General features: G+C 42.3%; 1 protein-coding gene across 1 annotated transcript in view; it reads left to right on the top strand.

Annotated features, from left to right (window-relative positions):
- ZDHHC20 (zDHHC palmitoyltransferase 20) overlaps positions 1-20093 on the top strand; it is a 195384-nt gene that overhangs the window by 104969 nt on the left and 70322 nt on the right. The window contains exons 3-4 of the mRNA XM_078657089.1: positions 4225-4319; positions 19322-19442. Of these exons, the coding sequence (XP_078513215.1) occupies positions 4225-4319; positions 19322-19442 (216 nt within the window). The remainder of the gene's footprint in view (positions 1-4224; positions 4320-19321; positions 19443-20093) is intronic.

Here is a 20093-nt window from a genome sequence, read left to right as displayed (position 1 = left end):
CACCTAAAAGATCAAAGTGCCAAACGCGTACATCTAGTCGCACAAGACTGGAAAGTAAAAAATATGACTGACCGCAATAAAGTACAGATCAGTACAAGACATGGATTGGACCCAGTCGGCACTTACCTTCGGAGATGTAAGAAATTCTGGTGAAAACGTTCTGAGAAGGTAAAGTTCAGTAAGACAAGGCTGCAGACTATATCCGAGGAGGGAGCATCGTCATCGGGGGGGGACTCTGGAAGAAATGGCGGTGAAGATTTCTACATTCTGTTTTAGTCACCTTTATGGAAGTCAAAAAATCTCCAGCAGGATGCGGCAGGAGACTGGCCAACAAGAGTTCCAGGTGGCTGGATACCCCTTTGGCGAAGGACTGCTGAACAGGATTTGCTATGAAAGTAGTGGGAGCTGCTTCAAAGTTGGGCAAAATGATGATGCACCTTGGGTGGATAGGCATAGGCGAGCATGTTGGTCTCGGTCTTCTCTCGGTTTTTAGACCAAGTATTAGCGAAAAGATTTCTTATTCTCAAGTTTTGAATTTTGGCTATCTGGGCACCTTTACACCACAACAAAGGGTCCAGGACTGAAGGGACTCCACTTAGGAGTTCAGGACTCACGGGTTGAATCAAGGTGTGGGTTCAAGATGGCGGAAGCCTGTTATGTCCCTGGGACTCGGCAAACTAGCCCTTTGGGTCATTCTGAAAGTCCTGGGTTTAGGTGAAGGAGCAGGGCTCAAACAGCAGGGTTGGCCTCGGAGGGTTCTGTAAGAATCCTTCTGCAGGTCAAGAAAGTGAGATGAAGAGATTGGGGTCCTATTTTTACACCTGGTGCATTCCTCGAAGTCATTAGAAGTTTCTAGAGGTTTCCCTTTGAAGTGCTTGAAATTTCCTGACTCCCCTGCCCTGGTTCCAAGTTGACTGCATGAGCGATGCAGTGGTGAGAAGAACTTTGTGTGAAGGCAGAGAACAGCCTATTCAGTTGCAAGTGGGGCTGTGCCCAGCTCCGCCCCCCCCCCCCTCATCCTGCCAGCCGATGGCCTATTCAGGCACATATAATTCCTCTATTGTCTGGAAGGAGTTCACAAAGTCTGACTGCCAGTTATACCTGGTCATGTGACCTAACACTGGTGGTAGGCACCAAAAGGCAAAGGCAGGAAATTACTATCTTTCTAAAAGTGACATTTTTCAATATTGTAATTTAAAATCCAACATTGCCATTAAAGAGGATACCAAATATGAAATGCTCATCTTCCGTGTTACAATAGTCCACATTGTGGTATAGTCTTTCAGCTGATCAATATATGGTATATTTTGTCTCCGTTCCAAAAGTTGCGTCTCGATATCTCAACCACTTGCATGGTGTGGAATATTATAACACGTTTTGAAGATCTGGGATGACATACCGCTCCAGGCTGTGATTTACAGGAATATCTTCTATACCCAGGCCTGTTGACCCACGGGACCGTGATAAGTCTTATACCATTTAGACTTGAAGAAGTCACTTGTGTGACGAAACACGTGTCCGCTGTATCGTGGACTACAATACAAGTTTTTACAACAAATTTATGACTCCTGTTCTCTGATTCTTGTGTTCTTTTTGACAATGCTGTATATGGCGACATCAACATTGATTTACCTATGTTGAGTGCTCTGGTACATTAGTTTCTTATATGAACGGAGGTGTTTCACCAATGTTATCGATGCATATTGGTTAGTTTGATGTGTCTGTACCTAGTAGCACCAAATCCGAATTACTCCTTTTGTGAATCTTTGAAAAATATATTGACACATGCCGAATAGTGGTGCGACCTATTAAAAAAAAAAAAAAAAATCACTGCACAGTCTCAGTTTTGTAAGCTGTTTCCTAACATGTAGGTGGAGTTGAAGCACCTCTACTAGTTCTTCTCAGATAATGGTCTGGCAACAGCTGTGCTGTCAAGCAGACCATAAAAAAATTAAAAAGACAGGGGACCGATTATATGTTTGCCAAAGGGCTCGGTGTGGGAGCGGGGGGGGGGGGGGATTGAATTCTGATCCTTGAGCAAACGTAAATTTGTGCAGAGATCGGATTTCTGAATTGCGTGTTTAACAGTCCACCTCTGTTATTTTCCCCAAAACGTGTCTAGGGGGTCAAACCTACTGAAATATTATTTGGAGGTCTCCGGGTGCAATGTGTTAAAACCTGGGTAAATGTGGTCCTTGGGGTAGCAAACGATTTTGCATGTAGTTCCTTGTTTTCCATTTGAAAGCTCATTACATGTAGTGTACCACACACAGTAAACCAGGTATGATAAATCATTCCCCCTAGACAGGCCTGTTAATAATAAGGATCATTGTCTTAGTTTGGTACTGCTGTATCTAAAAGAGTCTGATCTTCCTGTTTAGTATTTCTTAAAAGTGTGTAAACCAGGAAGAAGTGAAGTGGTTGGACAACATGGAAATCTGTAGTCTGCGGACTCGCTCACATTTCTCTATGGGAAGCACTCAGCTGTTGCAGGGAGGGGTTCATATAGGCCCCAAGTGGAGGGTGAGCAAGATGGGTGGTAATTATGATTAGAGGCAACTCAGATCTTGGCAAAAGTTCCACTGGACTACTTGCTTGCTGCACCATCAGCATTAAGAATGTTCTGAATGGTGCCAATGCCCTAGTGCCATTTGGGGCTGTTCTTGTTTATTGGGGCTGCTTTTTACTGTGTAATTGGTCTTTTTCCTTGTAGTGGTGAGGTCCTGCCATAAATGAGGAGCAGATGGTTGCCCTACTCTGAAGTCCTTGCGTCTGGACCTGTACTTAGTCCAGATTACCTTAGTTGTTAAGCCAACCATGCCCATATCACCTCAGTGCTTTGTTACCCTCTGTGCTTTAAGAGACCTAACATCATATAGTAAATGCATTATCATTCATTAAGGTCAAGGCTCTTGATTTCTTTCCTTCATCTCTAGGGATGCACGCATAGCTATGTCTAAATGAATTGTTAATCGGAGCTATCTCTTGGGCAATGTTTAACAGAATTGGCCTTGGGTACCAAATTCAATTTATAGGCACTTACATTTTAAAACAAGTGCTACTCGGCCCTGGCAGAGGGAATTCAGTGAGGTGTTTGAGTGACACTCAAGGGGTGCAGGTAAACACTCCGGAGCAACACAACAATACTGGGCGTTTTGCCAGATCCACGATTAAGCACTTTGAATGAACAGTTCCTTAAAATGTACATCGCATTGACATGCACTGCAAATAAATAAAAAACACAACCATCACCTGAGCCGCTATCCCCGTTATTGTAACTCCTGTGACTCCTCAGACACTGATGCTCACCCCAAAACTGCAGATTACATTTCCCATAGACACCAATCCCATGTGGGTACCTATATTCTACACTTGCCACCATGCTAAGATGCTAGATCAGTGCCAGAAATGTGGTATGCAAGTATCCATAACAAAACAGTTGACGTCAGAGTTAATCTCCTTCAATATCTGAGACCGGTACTGTACATTTGAGTACCTTTTGCTATTCACTGTCAGACAGGTATAAATGGATAATATGTAAGTAAACTCTCTAAGAAGATGGTATACTGTTATGTTTTGTTATTTTTCAATGATGCTCTCCAGGCATGAACCTTTGCTATCTGTGTTCATCAGACATATTGTGCTGTCACGAAAAAGAGGATGGTTCCTTGTGCAGGTCCCAGCTTGTTGGAAAGAACGTTTTTTGAATACTTCTCTTTTAATGTACTGTTCTAAAGATCACATTTGTGCTTTGCTTTTGTTTTCCTAAGTTAAGTAAGCTGGTATGTGTTTTGTAGTCTTTTATGTTTCCTCTTGGGAGATCCCAATGTTTCAACCATAAATACAAAATAAAAACAAACGTGAGCTTTATTAATAAAACTGTTTGTTGACTGTTCAAAATGTCCAATCATCACTATGTATTTTACTGTACATTGCTTTATGACTAGCTACATACCATCTGATGAACAGTATTTTTAGTTTAACATTCATTGACAAACTCATGATGGATTGTGATGTTTGTAACAACATTCAGGTGCTGAATTCTTGGTACAGAGATGTAATCCCAAATTGGCAAGTCTTTCTATAGAATGATTTGCTCGTGAATAGATTGTTTAACTTGATACAAAAACACCTGTCTGTTCTACTCCTACACATTTTTCTGTGGGTACGTGCGATTGTTTTCAGATTCTCTCTCTGAATAATACTTATTTGATTTGGTTGCAGTGGTCTACCTCGTGATTTTTCACCTTTCATTTGTCATGTTTGTGTGGTCGTACTGGAAGACTATTTTTGCGCCTAAAGCTGCTCCATCCAAAGAGGTAATTTTAATTTTGAAACATCTTGCAGAACTCGATTTTCATAGTTTAGTTGTAAAGGAAATTATAGTTGTCCATGTGATTGTCATTATTTAAAATACATTCTCAATGCACCACTTTACTAATGTATTGAAACCTAAATGAGGCGTCAAACCTCAAGTGGAATGTGGCTATTGATTGAAGCAGAAATATTGATGCCAATAATTCAAAATGCTATTTTATGTGGAATATTTTTTATTGATGGAATTTAACGCCACATACCATGGTACCAACCCAGTTATGGTCACAGTACGAAACCATATTCAACAGGCAAAACCAATGTACCCAAAGAATACCTTGAAGTGCAAACGAAGAACATGCAGTTAGAAAGTAGTGCTTACAAGTTTCTAACACAGAACTGAACTTATAATGGAGTATCTTTTTTAATCCCCTCTGTAGAAAAGTTAGATTAGAGTCTTATAACTTAAACTGTTGTGGCAATTTTTACCACTTCCTTTACAAAAACTGTTCACGTTACAAATGAGTCTGTCTTTCATTTTCCACCCAGAGGGTGACCAAGAATTCTGAGGTATTGTTGAGGTCTGTAGAAAGTTCAGTAATTTGGAAGTGAAACCTTTTAAGCAAGTAATGTATGTCTCTGCTAATGAATCTGTTTAAGCGACTCTATAAGTCGGGAATAGCCAAAGAAATGGTGGAGGTAGGAATAACGTTGCCCTTCTCGTACTGCATCAAGCACATTGCAAAAAAACTTTCAGTTTTCACAGCCAATATTTATAATTGCCATTAGGGATCTCAAATGATCAGGGATGCAGCTTATTGAAGAGTAGCATAGTTTAGTTGTCCTGAAGCACGTCTTGATCTGTAACTTTTATCTACTGGTAATACCAGCCTGTACTGTAGCATATGTGGCACTCAGAGATGCGAACACTGCATTGAAGGTCTGAAGATAATTCAGTGCTTCTAAAACTTAGGGGATCAGTGGCCTTCAGTCTCTTTTCTTAAGGTGTGAAATGCTCTGGCTGTATTTCTCCAAGTTGGGAACCTTACATCTCTTTCTTTCTGTATGTGTTTGACTGTACCACACAAATACGTGGAAATGGGGCAGAATCAAGAAATCTGGGATAGGACCTCAAAAAAGAACATACCACCAGTCACCAACAATTCTTTATTAGAAGAAAAAATCTCAACACATACATGTGTGAAACACTACCTCACTAGAACTCCAATGCACTGAATAAGAACACTAATAAAAGGGGAAAGTGAAGCAAGAAAGCATATGTTAAAATGCAAGCTCGGCATACTGACAAACCCCATCTCAACCCATTTTTTGACTGGTCATCTTGCTCAATTATCACCCTTCCGCAGCATCTACCTCTAAGGTCCCGAAGTCAACATTGGGCTTTCTGAGCCATTAGTCTATTGTCCTAAAAGAAATTGAGCAGCTGCCAACTTTAAGGAGATATAGAGTCTGTTTTAGCCAATTACCTGAGGTCTTGCATGGCACTAGTTCACAACTTCCATGTCTAAGCAAATAAGCTCCTTTCTCGGTTACTGTAGCTCTCTGCACTTGGCTTGAGATGTCTTAGTCAAGTCTGTGAAAAGGATATATCTCCCTCCCCCTCCTCTTAAATATGGCTGCCATTAAAGATCCTACATCTCACCTTTGGCACATCCTATCATTATAATCACTATCCCTTTGAATCCTGGAGTCCTCCCTTACTGAATCTCTTCCAGCAGAAACTATCAGACCAAATCTGCCATCATGGGGCTGCATAAAGCTGAGCGGGCATTATTTTCTAGGTGCCTCACCGTGATCTTACTTGCACTATGTAGTATACCGCACACCCATTAGATTATGCTGCTTATTGTGATTAGCACTTTAGCTTATGTGTCCCCATGTTTCTCCCTTTTCTACTGCACGATGGTTAACACACGGCCAAGAATAGCTGTGTGTTCCCCCTTGGTTTCTGCAAATATCAATACAACATCCTGAAACGTGATTACTTCTTTTATGTCCCTGATCACCTGCTAAGTTATTCTCTGGAATGTGTTTGCCACCGAGGCTAATCCGAACGACATCCTGCGATATTGGAATGTTCCAATGGGAAGTAATGTCTGGACTATGGTTCTAGCACCACCTGGTGGTACGCTGATGCTAGATCTAACTTATTGAACCACTTTGCACCAGTCACTACAGCAAGCAGATCAGATATTATAGGAAAATATCTGAATCTATCAAAATAACCTTATTAAGACTACGCAAATCCACACAAACTCCGCATTCCTTTTTCGAGCTACCATGAGGTGTGACAGCCATAGTGGACTATTCAATAGGTTCAATGATTCCGTTGTCACACACCTGTTTCTCAAGATCCTCCCCAATGGAGAATGGCACACTGCATAGTTTGTATTTAACCGGTATGGATCCCTCTTTAATTTAGATTTTGTATTGGAACCCTTTAATGGTTCCTAGTTGATCTGAAAACATCGAAAGAAATTTCCCCCACACTTCGAGTAGGTTTTCTCCAACTATCTCCAACTATCTTTTGTGCCAGGCCTCAAGACCATTTTAAACACCTTGGTGAAACCACCCTAAAATACTCAAACCTTTGACCACCATATATATTTTTCCAAAAGTAGTCCTTTTCCAAAAAAAAAAAAAATCTTCAGAAAATCCTGAAAGATCGATATGTCTGTCTTCATATGATACTGGAGCATGATCGGGGTTCTAAAATTCAACCCGGCCGAAGCTCATTGAATAACTCTTGTGTGACCATAGTTATTCTAGCTCCCGAATCCACTAACCGTTTTACTTATCTGTCACCCATCTGCTTTTCCGCATATGGGTCCACACAGGTAGACAGTCGCTTGTACCTACTGCGTCTTAACCCCATCGCCGCGGGGCTTATTACCCCGTGGAACGGGGGGGCCACACGCGGTGCTCATAACGAGCTTGGCTCATCATGCAGCGCGGTGGCGCTGTGCTGATGACGAGCAAGCTCTTCATGACCACGCCCGTTCCAATGGAACGCCCAGCACAGCGGGGGAATTATCCCCGCGTGGGCGTTCCGTAACAGTTATGACGAGCTCAGCTAGTCATCAGCACAGCGCCACCGTGCTGCATAACGAGCTCAGCTCGTCATGGGCACCCAAGAGGTTAACTAACCAATAAAACCATATCCTGGATTTCTTCCTGAAGTTTCTCTAAGTGACCATCATAACCTTTTCCCCCCAGGTTTGCTACTACACTGTTACCCGTACGTGTCTGTTTCACTTGGCTCTGACATACTTCGGCAAGAAATGTAATTTGCAGAAATTGCAATAAGATGGGTCACAAGAAATGTAATTTGCAGAAATTGCAATAAGATGGGTCATTTCCCTAGACTATGTTTCTTACTCCTGAAATCTGATACATTTCCACATCTAAAACACATATTCATTTGCTTAAAGAAATTCTTTACTTGTTTTGTAACATCTTTGGAAAAAAAACGAATCCTTTACATTGGCTTTCCCTTTCTGCCATTTAACATTTACCACCCCCTTTTTTTCTCCCAGTTTTTCACAGGGATCTGACATTTCTATACTTTTAGCTTTGATCAGTGTTTTGTCTTGAGTTGGATTAGCTGAAAACATTAGTTTTTGATGCATTGTTTTCTTTTTACACTGAATTATAAATTGGTCACAGGCCAGCCGGTCCAAAAAATTTGCGAAATGGCAATGTGCCACAAGTCTTTCAAGTGCTGACCGATACATGTCCACATTTACCCCAACCTGTTTCCTCAAAAGGAATTTGTGTTGTAAATCCACCATGCTAGGTTGGATGTCGAAACACAATTCTAGCTTCTTTACACAGTCTGTGTATTTATCCATCTGCTCTTAATCCACTCCTTCCACTTCAGGTAAATGTTTAAAAATGGCACACCCTTCAAAGCCTAAGGAATATAACAGTTAAACATTTTTCTGCTCGGGCGAAATCTTGAAGCTCCTATTGCTCCCAAATACATTTTGAAAGCATTGAACTGGTTCCTGCACACCACTCGGGGTTCCCCAAGTGATTCAAGGAACGGTGGTGGTGGATTAACTGATTGCATAGTGAAAATTTGAATTTGAAATGTAAATGCAAAAAGTGTGCGTCTTACGGTATGTTGAATGAGGAGTAAATTGTAGTAAAATATGCAGTAAGCAATGTGTGCGTCACTGAGCAATGAGGAGTTGACATGCCATATAATAGTGTGCGTATCACAGTAAAGTTGATACGCAAATGATAGTGTATGTATCACAGTATTTCTGATGAGTACATAGCTGGAACACAGCACATAAGTGTGTGCGTTACTGAAACATCAGTAGTTAACACTCAATACAATACTGTACGTTTGAAGAATATATGACTTCCTTGTATCTGTACTTATTTATTTTTATTTATTTATTATTTGGGTTTGTAGAGCGCGACAGCTACCCCTAAGGGTTTCCTGGCGCTAAAATTGAACAGCTAATGAGTCAGGTAGAGGCAGATGCACTTACTGGTCAAAGAGCCAGGTCTTGACGGCTTTGCGGAAGCGAGTGTGACTATCCTCTGACCGAATGATCAGGGGAAGAGAGTTCCATAACTTAGGCCCCAGATAGGCAAAGGAACGGCCACCCATTCTGGAAAGTTTGACCCTCGGCACAGAGAAGAGGATTTGGGAGGAGGATCGGAGGGAACGGGTAGGAGAATACAGTTTCACCAGGGTCTGAAGATAACTTGGGGCCACCTTATGTCTGATCTTGTGCATGTAGGTAAGCGCCTTGAAATAGCCATGTAGATTTCATCCAAAAATAATATGTTTGACGTGTACATTTTCCAAACTTATCTAGACTGTATACAAATCTAGATACCATAACGAAATGTGCCCTTGCTGCTGGTGTGTTAATGTACACTTGCTGCTGGTATAATGATTTACTTGGATACTGTTAAAAAAAAGTCTGGTAGAGCTCAACTCAAAATGGCGCCGTCGATTAACCTGCAAGGCTCCACTTACAACTATCAAAATGTAGTCTTGTGTGTGTGTGTGTGTGTGTGTGTGTGTGTGTTTTTTAATAAAGTTTATTTTATAGTGTTTCACTGTCTGGACTCAATTCAAAATGACAGCAGGTAAATACATGCATAAATTTCCAAGATAAATGGTCACCCATCCGCACTTAGTATCCCAATTGAAAATGGCGCGTTGAATTGAAAACTTTCCCAATTAAAAATGGCTGCACCCGTTGCACACAACTTTTCTGCTGTTATGGGCACTTACACTGTTACTGGTTATGATGCTGGAATGCACAGACTACAAAGTTAAGATGGCGGATGTCCAGTGGTGTAACGTAAGGGGCTCCTCTTCCGGGCGCATGCTTGCAGTCGGCCCTGTAGGTGCTTTCAAAACTATGCGCATCCGACATGGCAATTGGTTTTGCCACTACAGTTAGTCATAAGGCCCAAATACAGAATAAATGTGGCTTAACTTGCGTTTGGACTTTCTGGATCACAGTTGTGTCTTGTGGCTTTCTGGATAATGCGTGGGTTCTATAGCAGCTCCAGCTTGTCGCCAATCAATGTGTAGTGATCACTTCACCACTGAAGAACAAGCGACGTTGTTTTAGGTAAGTTTTCATGCTTGTTTGTTACATACAGAGCTGCCACACACACACAATGTTGTGCAGCCATTAACAGCTGTTCCTCATCTGACTTAGAATACTCGCCGAGTATTCAAAGTCTTGCATATAGAGATTCTAGAAAATTACATCACACTGTATCTAAGTACAGTTTTAGCCATGAACACTAAAACTGCCAATCAGTTCTGCATCTTAACCGCAGTACACTACAAGGAAGTTGCTTTGCCATAATGTTAGTTGAAGTAGCCTGAAGCTCCATCATCACTTCAATTAATAAGGTCAACCCCCCCAGCCTCCCCCTCCCTCCCCCCCATGGAGAGCTCGCCTTCTTTCATCTCTTCATCCACAAAATAGGTCCCCAAGCCTCAAAGATCAGCCTTTCTGCATAAGATACAGCGGGTTTTGAGGGACTTTGTTTGCCTTTGGTGGCATGAGAGAAGAGTGCACTCCACAAGAATAAAGTGGTGCATGTTGAAATATTGGTGAGTCACACCTTGTAGGTCAGCCTCTTGAAGAGGAGGGTCACGCAGCCTTTAGTCTATTACACCCGAGCTAGCATAAGCTTAACAGGGTGGGCTTGTGTAAACACGATTGCTCACCAACATGTCCATGATGCAGTCCTGTATTGCTGTGCTGTAAAGTACATGGCTTCTAACAGCACAGAAGGAAGACAGAAGGCGTATTTTAAGGAAGTCACTGGTAAACGTGTATTTCAACAGCCCAACAGAAAGAAGGAACCCATATACAAGGCTTGAATAAATGAAGTGGTTTCAGAACCTCTTTAGATGGGTTACAGTTAAAACAACGTCGGTGAAAATAACAAAGATGGGCAAAGTGTAGGGCTAGGCTAACTTATAAAGGACCACCCAGTTTTTTTTGTTTCAGAAAGTAGGATGAGAAATTCATCAGCTGTGGAAGTACCGAGTAGCAATTGAACCCTGCGAACGAATAAAGGAAGGTTTATTCAACATCGGTCACTACGGAATTAAAAACAAATAACGGTCCTAAACCTTGTGCTTCATTATTACTGTTACTATTAATATTGTTGTGTTTGACTTGACATGACATTATGCCCTCCAGGTTGGTGGCATTCAACACACCCGCCCTCCACAAACAGACCCACATCCCCCGCACATGCACCTTGTTTGAGGGTCTATATTGCAAAGAAATGCAGAGGTTTAAAACCCATATTTCACAGGCCCTGTGAAATATGAAAGGTGTTTTATGGGTCCTGGCGATGTATGGATTTCGCCATCATTCTGACTGCCCAAAACAACAGGGAGCAGCTTTACTCTTGCCCATTGTTCAATGAACATTCCGTTTATAAAGGAAAAACCTGAACGTTCCAATTCCAGTCAGCGTCAGTTGTAAGTTGCACCTCAGAGAGAACAACTGCCACAATCATTGGCTTCTCCAGACAGTTTTTAACACATCCAAGCCTAGGTTGCTTCTGATGGAGAATGGTAAGACTATGCAGAGTGGTTTGAGCCTGTCATTATGATGCAATTTCTGCTCAATATGGAAAATATTTTATGGGTCCCTGTGAATTTTTTTTTATTATCAGTCTGGATTTTGTGCAATAGAAACTTCCAAGCATGTGATGTTTTAAAGTCGCAGGGTCCTAAGTTACACCCTGGTTCTCCCATAATTGCAGCCTGCCTTGAAGTACATTTCTTTCTATACTTCATGAGACTGCAGCAAAGGGAGACTTTGCTAGAGAGAGAAGCGTGTATTCCACTATTGTCATAGAATTTAAAGCCATTATTTTCCGTGTAACATTGCAGTCAATGTGAAGATGTATTGGTTATTTTAGATTTATTATTTCCATATATCAGCCTAACAGTTGCCGCATTACAGTTTTTAAAGGCCCATGGGTCCCAAGTAGGGCCAGATTTCACTTTTGCATCTGGTGACTATATTGCAGGTTCCCTGTGTTTTCTGAGACTGGTGTAATCCTCTGCAGTACCCCAATATACAAAGGCACTTTTGTGATGTGCATGAACTATAGTTTGTCCTCTGCACAATCTCATGTCCAACATACGTCTTCTCTTGCTTTAAAAATTCCTGCCCAGTAGTTAGAACATGTTTGTTTCCTTGAGCTGTCTGTGATGGCGTATCCACATGTGTGAAATGGAGTGTAAATATTGTCGTCCCTGCCTGGAGCTTCTCTAGAAGAAGTGACCTTCTCTCTAGAAGGTATTTCTCTCTGGCTTATTGTAGGAAACTGTTTTTTTGTTGCAGTAGTCCCCCTCCCCTCCCCACCCCTCTCCCTCCCTCCCACACACACGCACGCACTTTTTGACTGTTATTTGATGTAACTTTGACTGAAGTGCACTGGGTTCCTGCTGCCAGGTCAAAGGTTCTAAAGAGTGTCCTAAAGAGCTGCAGCATAACTTATGCTATTCTAAGGGATCAAGTACCAAACTCATACTGACTGCCACTGCAGGCTGTGTGACAATGTGCTCTAAAAAGTGAAAACCTAACATGGCACACACTTGTGTGCCATGTTCCCCCAACACTGCTTGTGATATTTGTAAGTCACCCACTACGACAGGCCTTACAGCCCTAAGGTAGGGTGCATTATATTACATGTGTGGACATATCTGCATGAGAAGATATGCCCGTGTGCTGGCCAGTTCAATTACTGACAATACAAGAACAGGGAAGCCATCTTAAGGTATCTATTGAGGACTGGTAAAAACGAGTTACCCAGCTACATAATGGCTTCACTGAAACCTATTGTTTTTGGTATCAAACACATGGTTTTAATAAACCCAGACTGATTCCAGTGATGGATGTATTAATACTTTCACCCAGAGGGCACCTTAGTGCCCCCTGAAAACCTACCAACTACTAGTGTGCTGATTGACTGGTCCCAGCCAGCCAGCCAGCCAGCCAGCCTGCCACCACAGATGAGTAACTGACCCCCAGGGGGAGAGCCTTTGCTCGCAGCAGGTCCAGAACAAAGCCTGCTCGGGCAGAGTGTGTTTACACCCCCTCCCACAGGATGACCTGCACAATAGCATTCCAGACAGAGGCTTCAAAGAGCCCACCACCTTTGGCATACAAATCTGGCTACACTCATAGGAGAGGGATGCCAACACCCCCCACCTCCAGCCTCTCTCCTCCCCCCCGCGTCCAGGGTCATTTGCCACCTGGACAGGGTTAAATTAGTAGTCAGAGATGCGTGTTCACCTTCAGGCTAGTTCCACCCCTAAGGTGGACTATCTGAAGTGAATACGAAATGCAGATGTCTGCCATCTTTGTGATGGCAAACTTGGGAACTCTGGAAAATGGTTATGCCTACTGCCCACAGGAAGTGGTCATTTAGGGGACGTAGTGACCCCACGGGGTAGGTAGCCCTTTAGCTACTATCCTACAATACCCTAACGCCTTAATCTAGTATTTAGGGAGGAAGCCCCTGGCACCAGGAAATCAAATCCTGTCGATTTGAAAGAAAACCGGCGCTGAAGAGTCACAAAAGCAAGAACAGAAAACCAGCAACTTGACTTCGTTCCAAACCTGGCAGCCTGTCTCTTGTCCTGGACAATTGCTCCACAGACGTCTCATCCTGCAGCCACCTGTGCCTCCAAAGGCCTTAGAGGACTTACAGCCTTCACTCAAGACCCAGGAACTTTTGTGGAGCAGCAGAGCTGCTTCCCTTCGTCCTGCAGGCACCCCAAAAGAACTGCGAGGACTCTGGACTGCCAAAAACCAGACACCGGAAAGCACCACTGCACTGCACTGTGCTTCCCTTGCCTGAGTTGATGTGGGCCGATGTTGCCAGTGTGGTTCCCCAGCTGTCCAGAGTAGAAGCCCATCTTGGGTTTGCTAGTGGGGGACACCTCGATGTCGCTTGCAGCCTCTGTGTGCAAACCCCCGACCATGATTTACTGGCTGTGAAAAACCCGACGACTCAAGATGCCTCTGCACCAGTTGCCCCTGACCCGAGTGGAAGTCGACCAAAGGTGTCCCCACGTCTCAGAGCATCATGAGACCTGAGCGCTCCTTTTGGTTCAGACCGACTGGCCTCCCAGTCCAACCCTGCAGCCTCTTCAACCGGATCAATCCCCATACGATAACATTGGACACTCGGTGCAGAAAAGCACCTCTGCGCAGTGCTGCCTGAGGTGAACAGTGGATGCTGCCTTGGACCTTGCCCCATACTTACCTTAAGTCCTGGAGATTGGTCCCGTTTGTCACTGTGAAGTGCCCGAATACAGTATTTCTTTTCCCCAAAGGATAACATTGGACACCCAATGCTGAAAAGCACTTCTGCACCCAGTTGTCAAAAGTGACTTGTTGGTGCTTCTTTGGAGCTTGTCCCATAATCGACTTAAGTTCAGGAGGTTTGTTCCATAAGTCGCTGTGAATTACCTGTATGCAGTGCATGTCTTTCCTCCATAGGATAACATTACCGCTTCAGAAATTGCACTGTGCCCATTTTTAAAAGCTGTAAAAATTCTTAACTCAAAACGTACTTGCCTGATTTTTATGATCTTGGTTCCTAAAGTTATATAAAGATACGTGTTATTTCAATTGGTCTGGATCTCCTTATTGAGTTGTGTGTATCATTTGATGACTGTGTATGCCTCAAATGTCTAACACTCCTCTCTGATGAGACTAAGGCTGCTCGATCCCACTCCCCGCTAAGAAAGCATCTAGGGATTGCCAGAGCAAGGCCATGTCCACATATACCTGGACTCTTTGCACAGAATACCTCTTTTTGGTATACTGTATAAAGAGGTAGCTTCCTGCACATGATTAACGTGAACAACAAGCACCTTTTGGTAGGACCGAAAATTGATTCTCAGAGCTGAAATGCTGAACACAAGTGAGGGACCTGGTTTCGAGCCCAAAAGATAGAGCTGTTCCTGTGGGCTGAGAAGCAAGTGACCAGCAGGACTAGTGCACCTCTAATCCACTACATTGAGTTATCGGTCTCCATTTTCTGGTTTGAATGAGTAAATGCTTCTGAGTTTGAAGAAGTCGTCCTTTACAGATCTTAATTTGCTATCATTCACTGCTGATGTCAGCAGCGAGTGTTGAAGCAAATGCACAGATAACTGTTGTCAGAAGTGAGCGCAGAGGCTGCAGAATAGAGGATGTTTCCTCGTCTGGGGCTATAGGGAGCGGAAAGAGAAGTGGCTGTCGAATGAAAAGATCTAAATTACTTTTTTACAAAGTGGGGTTCTTAATGCTCCGTGTTTTTTTTTTTATTGTTTGTACATGCCCATTTACTGATCCAGCTCTAAGCACAAGGTTGGCGACGCCGCTTCGACAAGACCTGTGGTTTGCAGACTTTTAAGGCACATGTCTGGTGTGGGAAGGGCATGAAAGGAAATATGCAAAGACCTGCAACGCAAGCACTGAGCTCGTCATCGTACAGTGTGTTTCGAGTCTCCAGTAACATCACTTTTTTCCTTCCCAGCTGGAACCGTGGTACAAGGCTTTTATTTACCGATCAGGCAGTCCACTCTCCAATCTATATCCTCTTTTGCAATGACGGGGGTTAGTCTTGCCTAACTGACATTTGCTAATTTTATTATCTTCAGAAGGCTGTAAAAAGGAGAAGTCCCCATTTTTTCATGTAATGCAAGTGGTGCAGCTCAGAAACCCTAGAGGCGCGCTGGGGAAGGTAGTGTGAAAGTTATTTTAGGAGGAGCCAGACATAGCATTTAATGAGACTTATAGTAGTCGCCTTTCTCTTAGGTTGCACATCTTAGTAAGGCCTTAGACTCCTGTGCTATTCCTGAGGAGATGGGCTACACAGCCTCCAGTAAATGGAATAGTTTCTACTGCACACATGTCAAACAACTGGAAATGGAATATCTAATCTCTCGAAGACGTGCACTTTCTGAGGTGCCTATGCAGTCTGGTATTCGGGTTTAAAGCGCTCTATTGCATTTAAAAAGCATAGCATACATAACAGTATCTGCATTATGGTCTCTACATAACCACTGCCTTGTGCTTCAATCCAATAAACATTTCTAAATGTAAACTTAACCGGAAACTATGTATCCAATTCTAGTTCATACGGTGGGCATGAAAAAATTAATATATATACACATATATATTTTTTATTTATATTTTATCCCTCCACTGGAAACCACACAACGGCACTCCAACTCCTTCAGCTATGGTTTATTGGCTCAGTGAGATAGTTGGATGATGCATTCCGGCTACACCGTAGCCTTTGTCAACTTGACAAAGACTATAATCAACCACGTCCTGCTCCAGTTCAGTCAGCATCATGAACACGCTGATATCCTCTTTCCTCTATCTTGGGCATCTTACATTCTGCGTTTACACTCGCATCCTGCTTGGCACATTTCACTAGCTCCAACCCCCATTGCATCGCAGTGGGAGCAAGCGACTGCTTCGCACTTACAGCTGTTCATCTTTTGGCCAGAGCCAGTCCCATTTCTACGAGCTTAGTTAGCTGCTTCAACTTTCTTATTTGGCACAGGTGCAGTCTGATAGTTGGAGACCAGTCCTGCAACTCCGATAGTTGCTTAACCACCACCTGCCAAAAACAGTGGACCATATGACATTCTGGTATTTATTAGCGCAATGTTCGTCCGTCTAGTACAGAAAACACGATTAAACCTTGCGGGTACAGTGTACTTACCTTCTCACACCATTGGACTGTCTTGTTAAGAACTGGCGGTTTGAGTGGTGTGCTGTTGGCCTAGTACTACTTGTTTGATGGTAGATTAGCAGTAATTCAATATTTTTATAGTTTCCCTTCAAATAATCTTAACAGGGGCAATCCATGCTCTACCTAGACTAGACATAAAAGTACTTTGAGTACAGTACCAGTACGGAGTATGATGATGATCACACCTGGTACACATTTCTGCATTGCACCTTGCTGTCCATATTGTCTGGTCCTGGGTAATGAACAACTTCCCTACACCACACACTAAAGCGTTGGTGCTCTACAGCGGGTCTTTGTATTTGTCCATCTTTTATTTATTTTGCGGACACTGACCAGGCCCCTAAATACAATCCCAAAACTCTATCTTTTGTGAGCTACTCATTTAAGTCCCAAAACCATCTGTTTGAGGAGTCTAAAGATGGAGTTTGTCTTGCTGTTTCACAATGCCTTATCATATGGCTGCATTTCTTTTGTGTTTGTTTCTATCACAGGTGTTTGTTATACTGATATGCATGTATGTGTGGGTACTTGTATAGCACTATTTCTTTAGTTAGAGAGAAATTGGCAGTACTGATTCAGGATAATTGAGAATATTCTTTTTTATTTGATTTCTGTTTTGTAGAGATGTAGGTGTTACTTAGTTTGGCAGACAACGAGATATAGATGAATGTCTATTTAGCCCTATTTAGAGTACATAACTGGCAGTACAAGTCTGACTGTATACATAGTTATCACACATCCCGAGCTGGAATACACATCCTTGGCTGGGAGACTTACCTATCCTGGCGCAGAGGAGAATGGCTTGCCTTTTGGTCCAGGGAAAACCAATGGGTGTTGACTGCTGACCACGTAGAGAGTAGCCACCTAGGAACAGACAGGAGTGATTTACAGAACAAAGGGTAGTTGTAGTACTATCTCTTTTGGCTTGGGGATGCGAAGGGTAGCTTCTTCTTTTCATATGCAGGACCCTTCTAGACTGGTTTTCCCTACTACTGTGGCTGGAACCTGTTTTGACCTTCCCACGTAGGAGAGTGACCAAGAAGACAGACCTGCCTGGTAGCGGCTGGGCCCCACCATCCTGAAACAGGGGCTCCTGGGTAATTTTACAGTATGTTAAAGAGGACGTGCTGCAAAAGAAGGTGAGGTAACTGTAAAAAAAATTGTTAGGATTGGGCGGTAGATTTCTTCCAATCACATGATAGTGCACAGGATAACTCTGGCTTTTCCACGACCTCCTGAAAGCGTTCCTGGACCTGAGAAGACTCCTCATGACTTGTGACTCTTGCTGGACGAAAGGACTTATGAGGACTCCAGGATACCTGAATCCTGCTGGCACTTGGAACATGGAACTGCTGTCCCTGGGTCAAGTGGTAGGCCTCTTCTTTACCTGCTTCAGTGACGCAAAATGTAGGATTGCTGACCCCAAGATTAATGAGGTCTAGACCCTGGGACCTAGTGCCCTGAGGAGCTAGAGGCTGCAGGACTGACCAGATGAAGCTTTGCCGGCAATTGGAGAGTCAGTTAGAAGGTGAAACATTTGACTGGGACCTTTAGGTGTCAAAAACGTATGATAAAGGAAAAAGCTGATAAAGAGGAATTTCCTACAGTGCACCTGTACACGCTATATTGCAGTGGTGCAGCTGGTAGTTGGTGATTTTAGTGACATCTGAGATCTTCCCCCTAAGTTTTATACATTCTTGGTTGGTGTTTTGAGCGTTCTCTGTTCCAGAAACAATTGGAAAGAAATGTTTGTAACGGCTGTACCTCTCTAGTCAAGATCCTAGTTTTATCATTCTTGTGACAAAGAAATCTTTACTTCATATAGGAAATGAAATTAAAATGTAGTTATTTTGCAATCTACTAACTAGATATTATGCATGCATTCCAATAAAAGCAAACATGACCGTCACACAGGCTCACCCTGCTGAACCACAATGGGGCGGATAAGTGCTTGCCGATGAGTTCCTGGCTACTCAAATAAGAGATACAACTAATTAGATTGCTGCAGTTTGCAACCTGTTATACAGGATTATCCTTCTTCTGAGTCCATAGTGACGAGGAGTGTCAACCTGGTGTAAACATACGAGTTTATTATTACTTTGTTGCAGAACTGGATCTTGGCATTGAATTCATAACAAGTGTTTGACTCTGCTTGGCCAACAAACGTGACGCTGTTGCAGGATTATCTGTTAAAGACAATATTCAAAGACTGGAGTTTGTAGCCAAGGAGTCATCCTTATTTACTTCATATTTAACAATGGAAAAGAGCTTTTATTCATTTTAGAAAGAAAACCACACAGGTTAGTAATACAGAACTTGCCATTTTTTTAGCTTAAAATATTAGTAAGTGTTCATCGAAGGAGTCATATTTCTAAAAGGTAGCTATTCCTCTCATTAAACGTGATGTTTAGCCTGTAAATAATTTTCTTACAGAAGGTTACTATATATATGTGGTTTGGGAATCAGAGGCTGCATAGTTTATTTCCACTAAAGAAAGCAGATCTTCAGTTTATTTCTACAAATGGTTAAGTGTTGAAAGGCGCTGAAGTACCTATTATGTGGAGGGTTTCCAGCCATCACAAGATTTATATTTAAGCATGTTAATTTTTGTTTTTCAGAAGTATATTAAAGCTGAGCATTTGATTATACTAGCTTGGAAGCTTGAACGGCGACTGACTGATTATTTCTTCTTCTACTTTCTTTTCAGTTCCGTTTGTCCAAATCTGATAAAGAGATATATGAAAGAGAAGAAAGGCCAGAATTTCAGCAAGAAATTCTGAAAAAGGCTGCTAAAGACTTGCCTATTTACACAACAACAGCAACAAGGGGTAAGGAACCCAAACCACAGAAATATATCAAATATGCAGTTTGAATAAAATGTTTTTTTAGGACGACGATGTCATGAGGAGTAATCTGTTTTCAGTGTAGCCTGCCTTTGCTTAGAAATGAAGTAACAAATAACTGCGAGGTTAATCAATTTTTCATGTGTACTTCCCTTCTTGAAAAGCATGTCTTTCTTTACCTTCAGCTGAAGACCTATTTTCACTGTGTTAACTTTTGTGGTTTATCTTTTACCATTATACTTTCAATAATTTAATATTTTGATTCTTCATTTGGTGTTAGGTTGTTCATGCATTTGCTAACAGTTTCCTGAAAGCTACTTTTTGTTATGTTGCCCCTGATTTTCTCTCTTTATTTTCTGGTTCTAGTGTTAATATCTGTTCCTATACAAAATAGCACGTGTTTGTTTACGTTGAAAGCTGAACATCTCTGTTTTTTAGGCCCCTTAGGCTTTCCAACTCTGTCCAAATTTGGATATTTGAGTTCCTCGTGAAAAGAATGTTTCCAACTCTAACCATTTTTAAAGCTTTTCTTTGAATTTTCTGGAGTGTGTCCGTATAATTTTAGGCCCGACTCACCATCACCACATTTTTTCTATCAGACCCTTACAAATTAAAATAGATTTATGAATTAGGAAT

Source organism: Lissotriton helveticus, chromosome 8 (genome assembly GCF_964261635.1).
Source record: "Lissotriton helveticus chromosome 8, aLisHel1.1, whole genome shotgun sequence".
NCBI lineage: Eukaryota > Metazoa > Chordata > Amphibia > Caudata > Salamandridae > Lissotriton > Lissotriton helveticus.
Note: the sequence above shows the minus strand (reverse complement) of the source record. Positions and strands in the feature narration are given on the sequence as shown.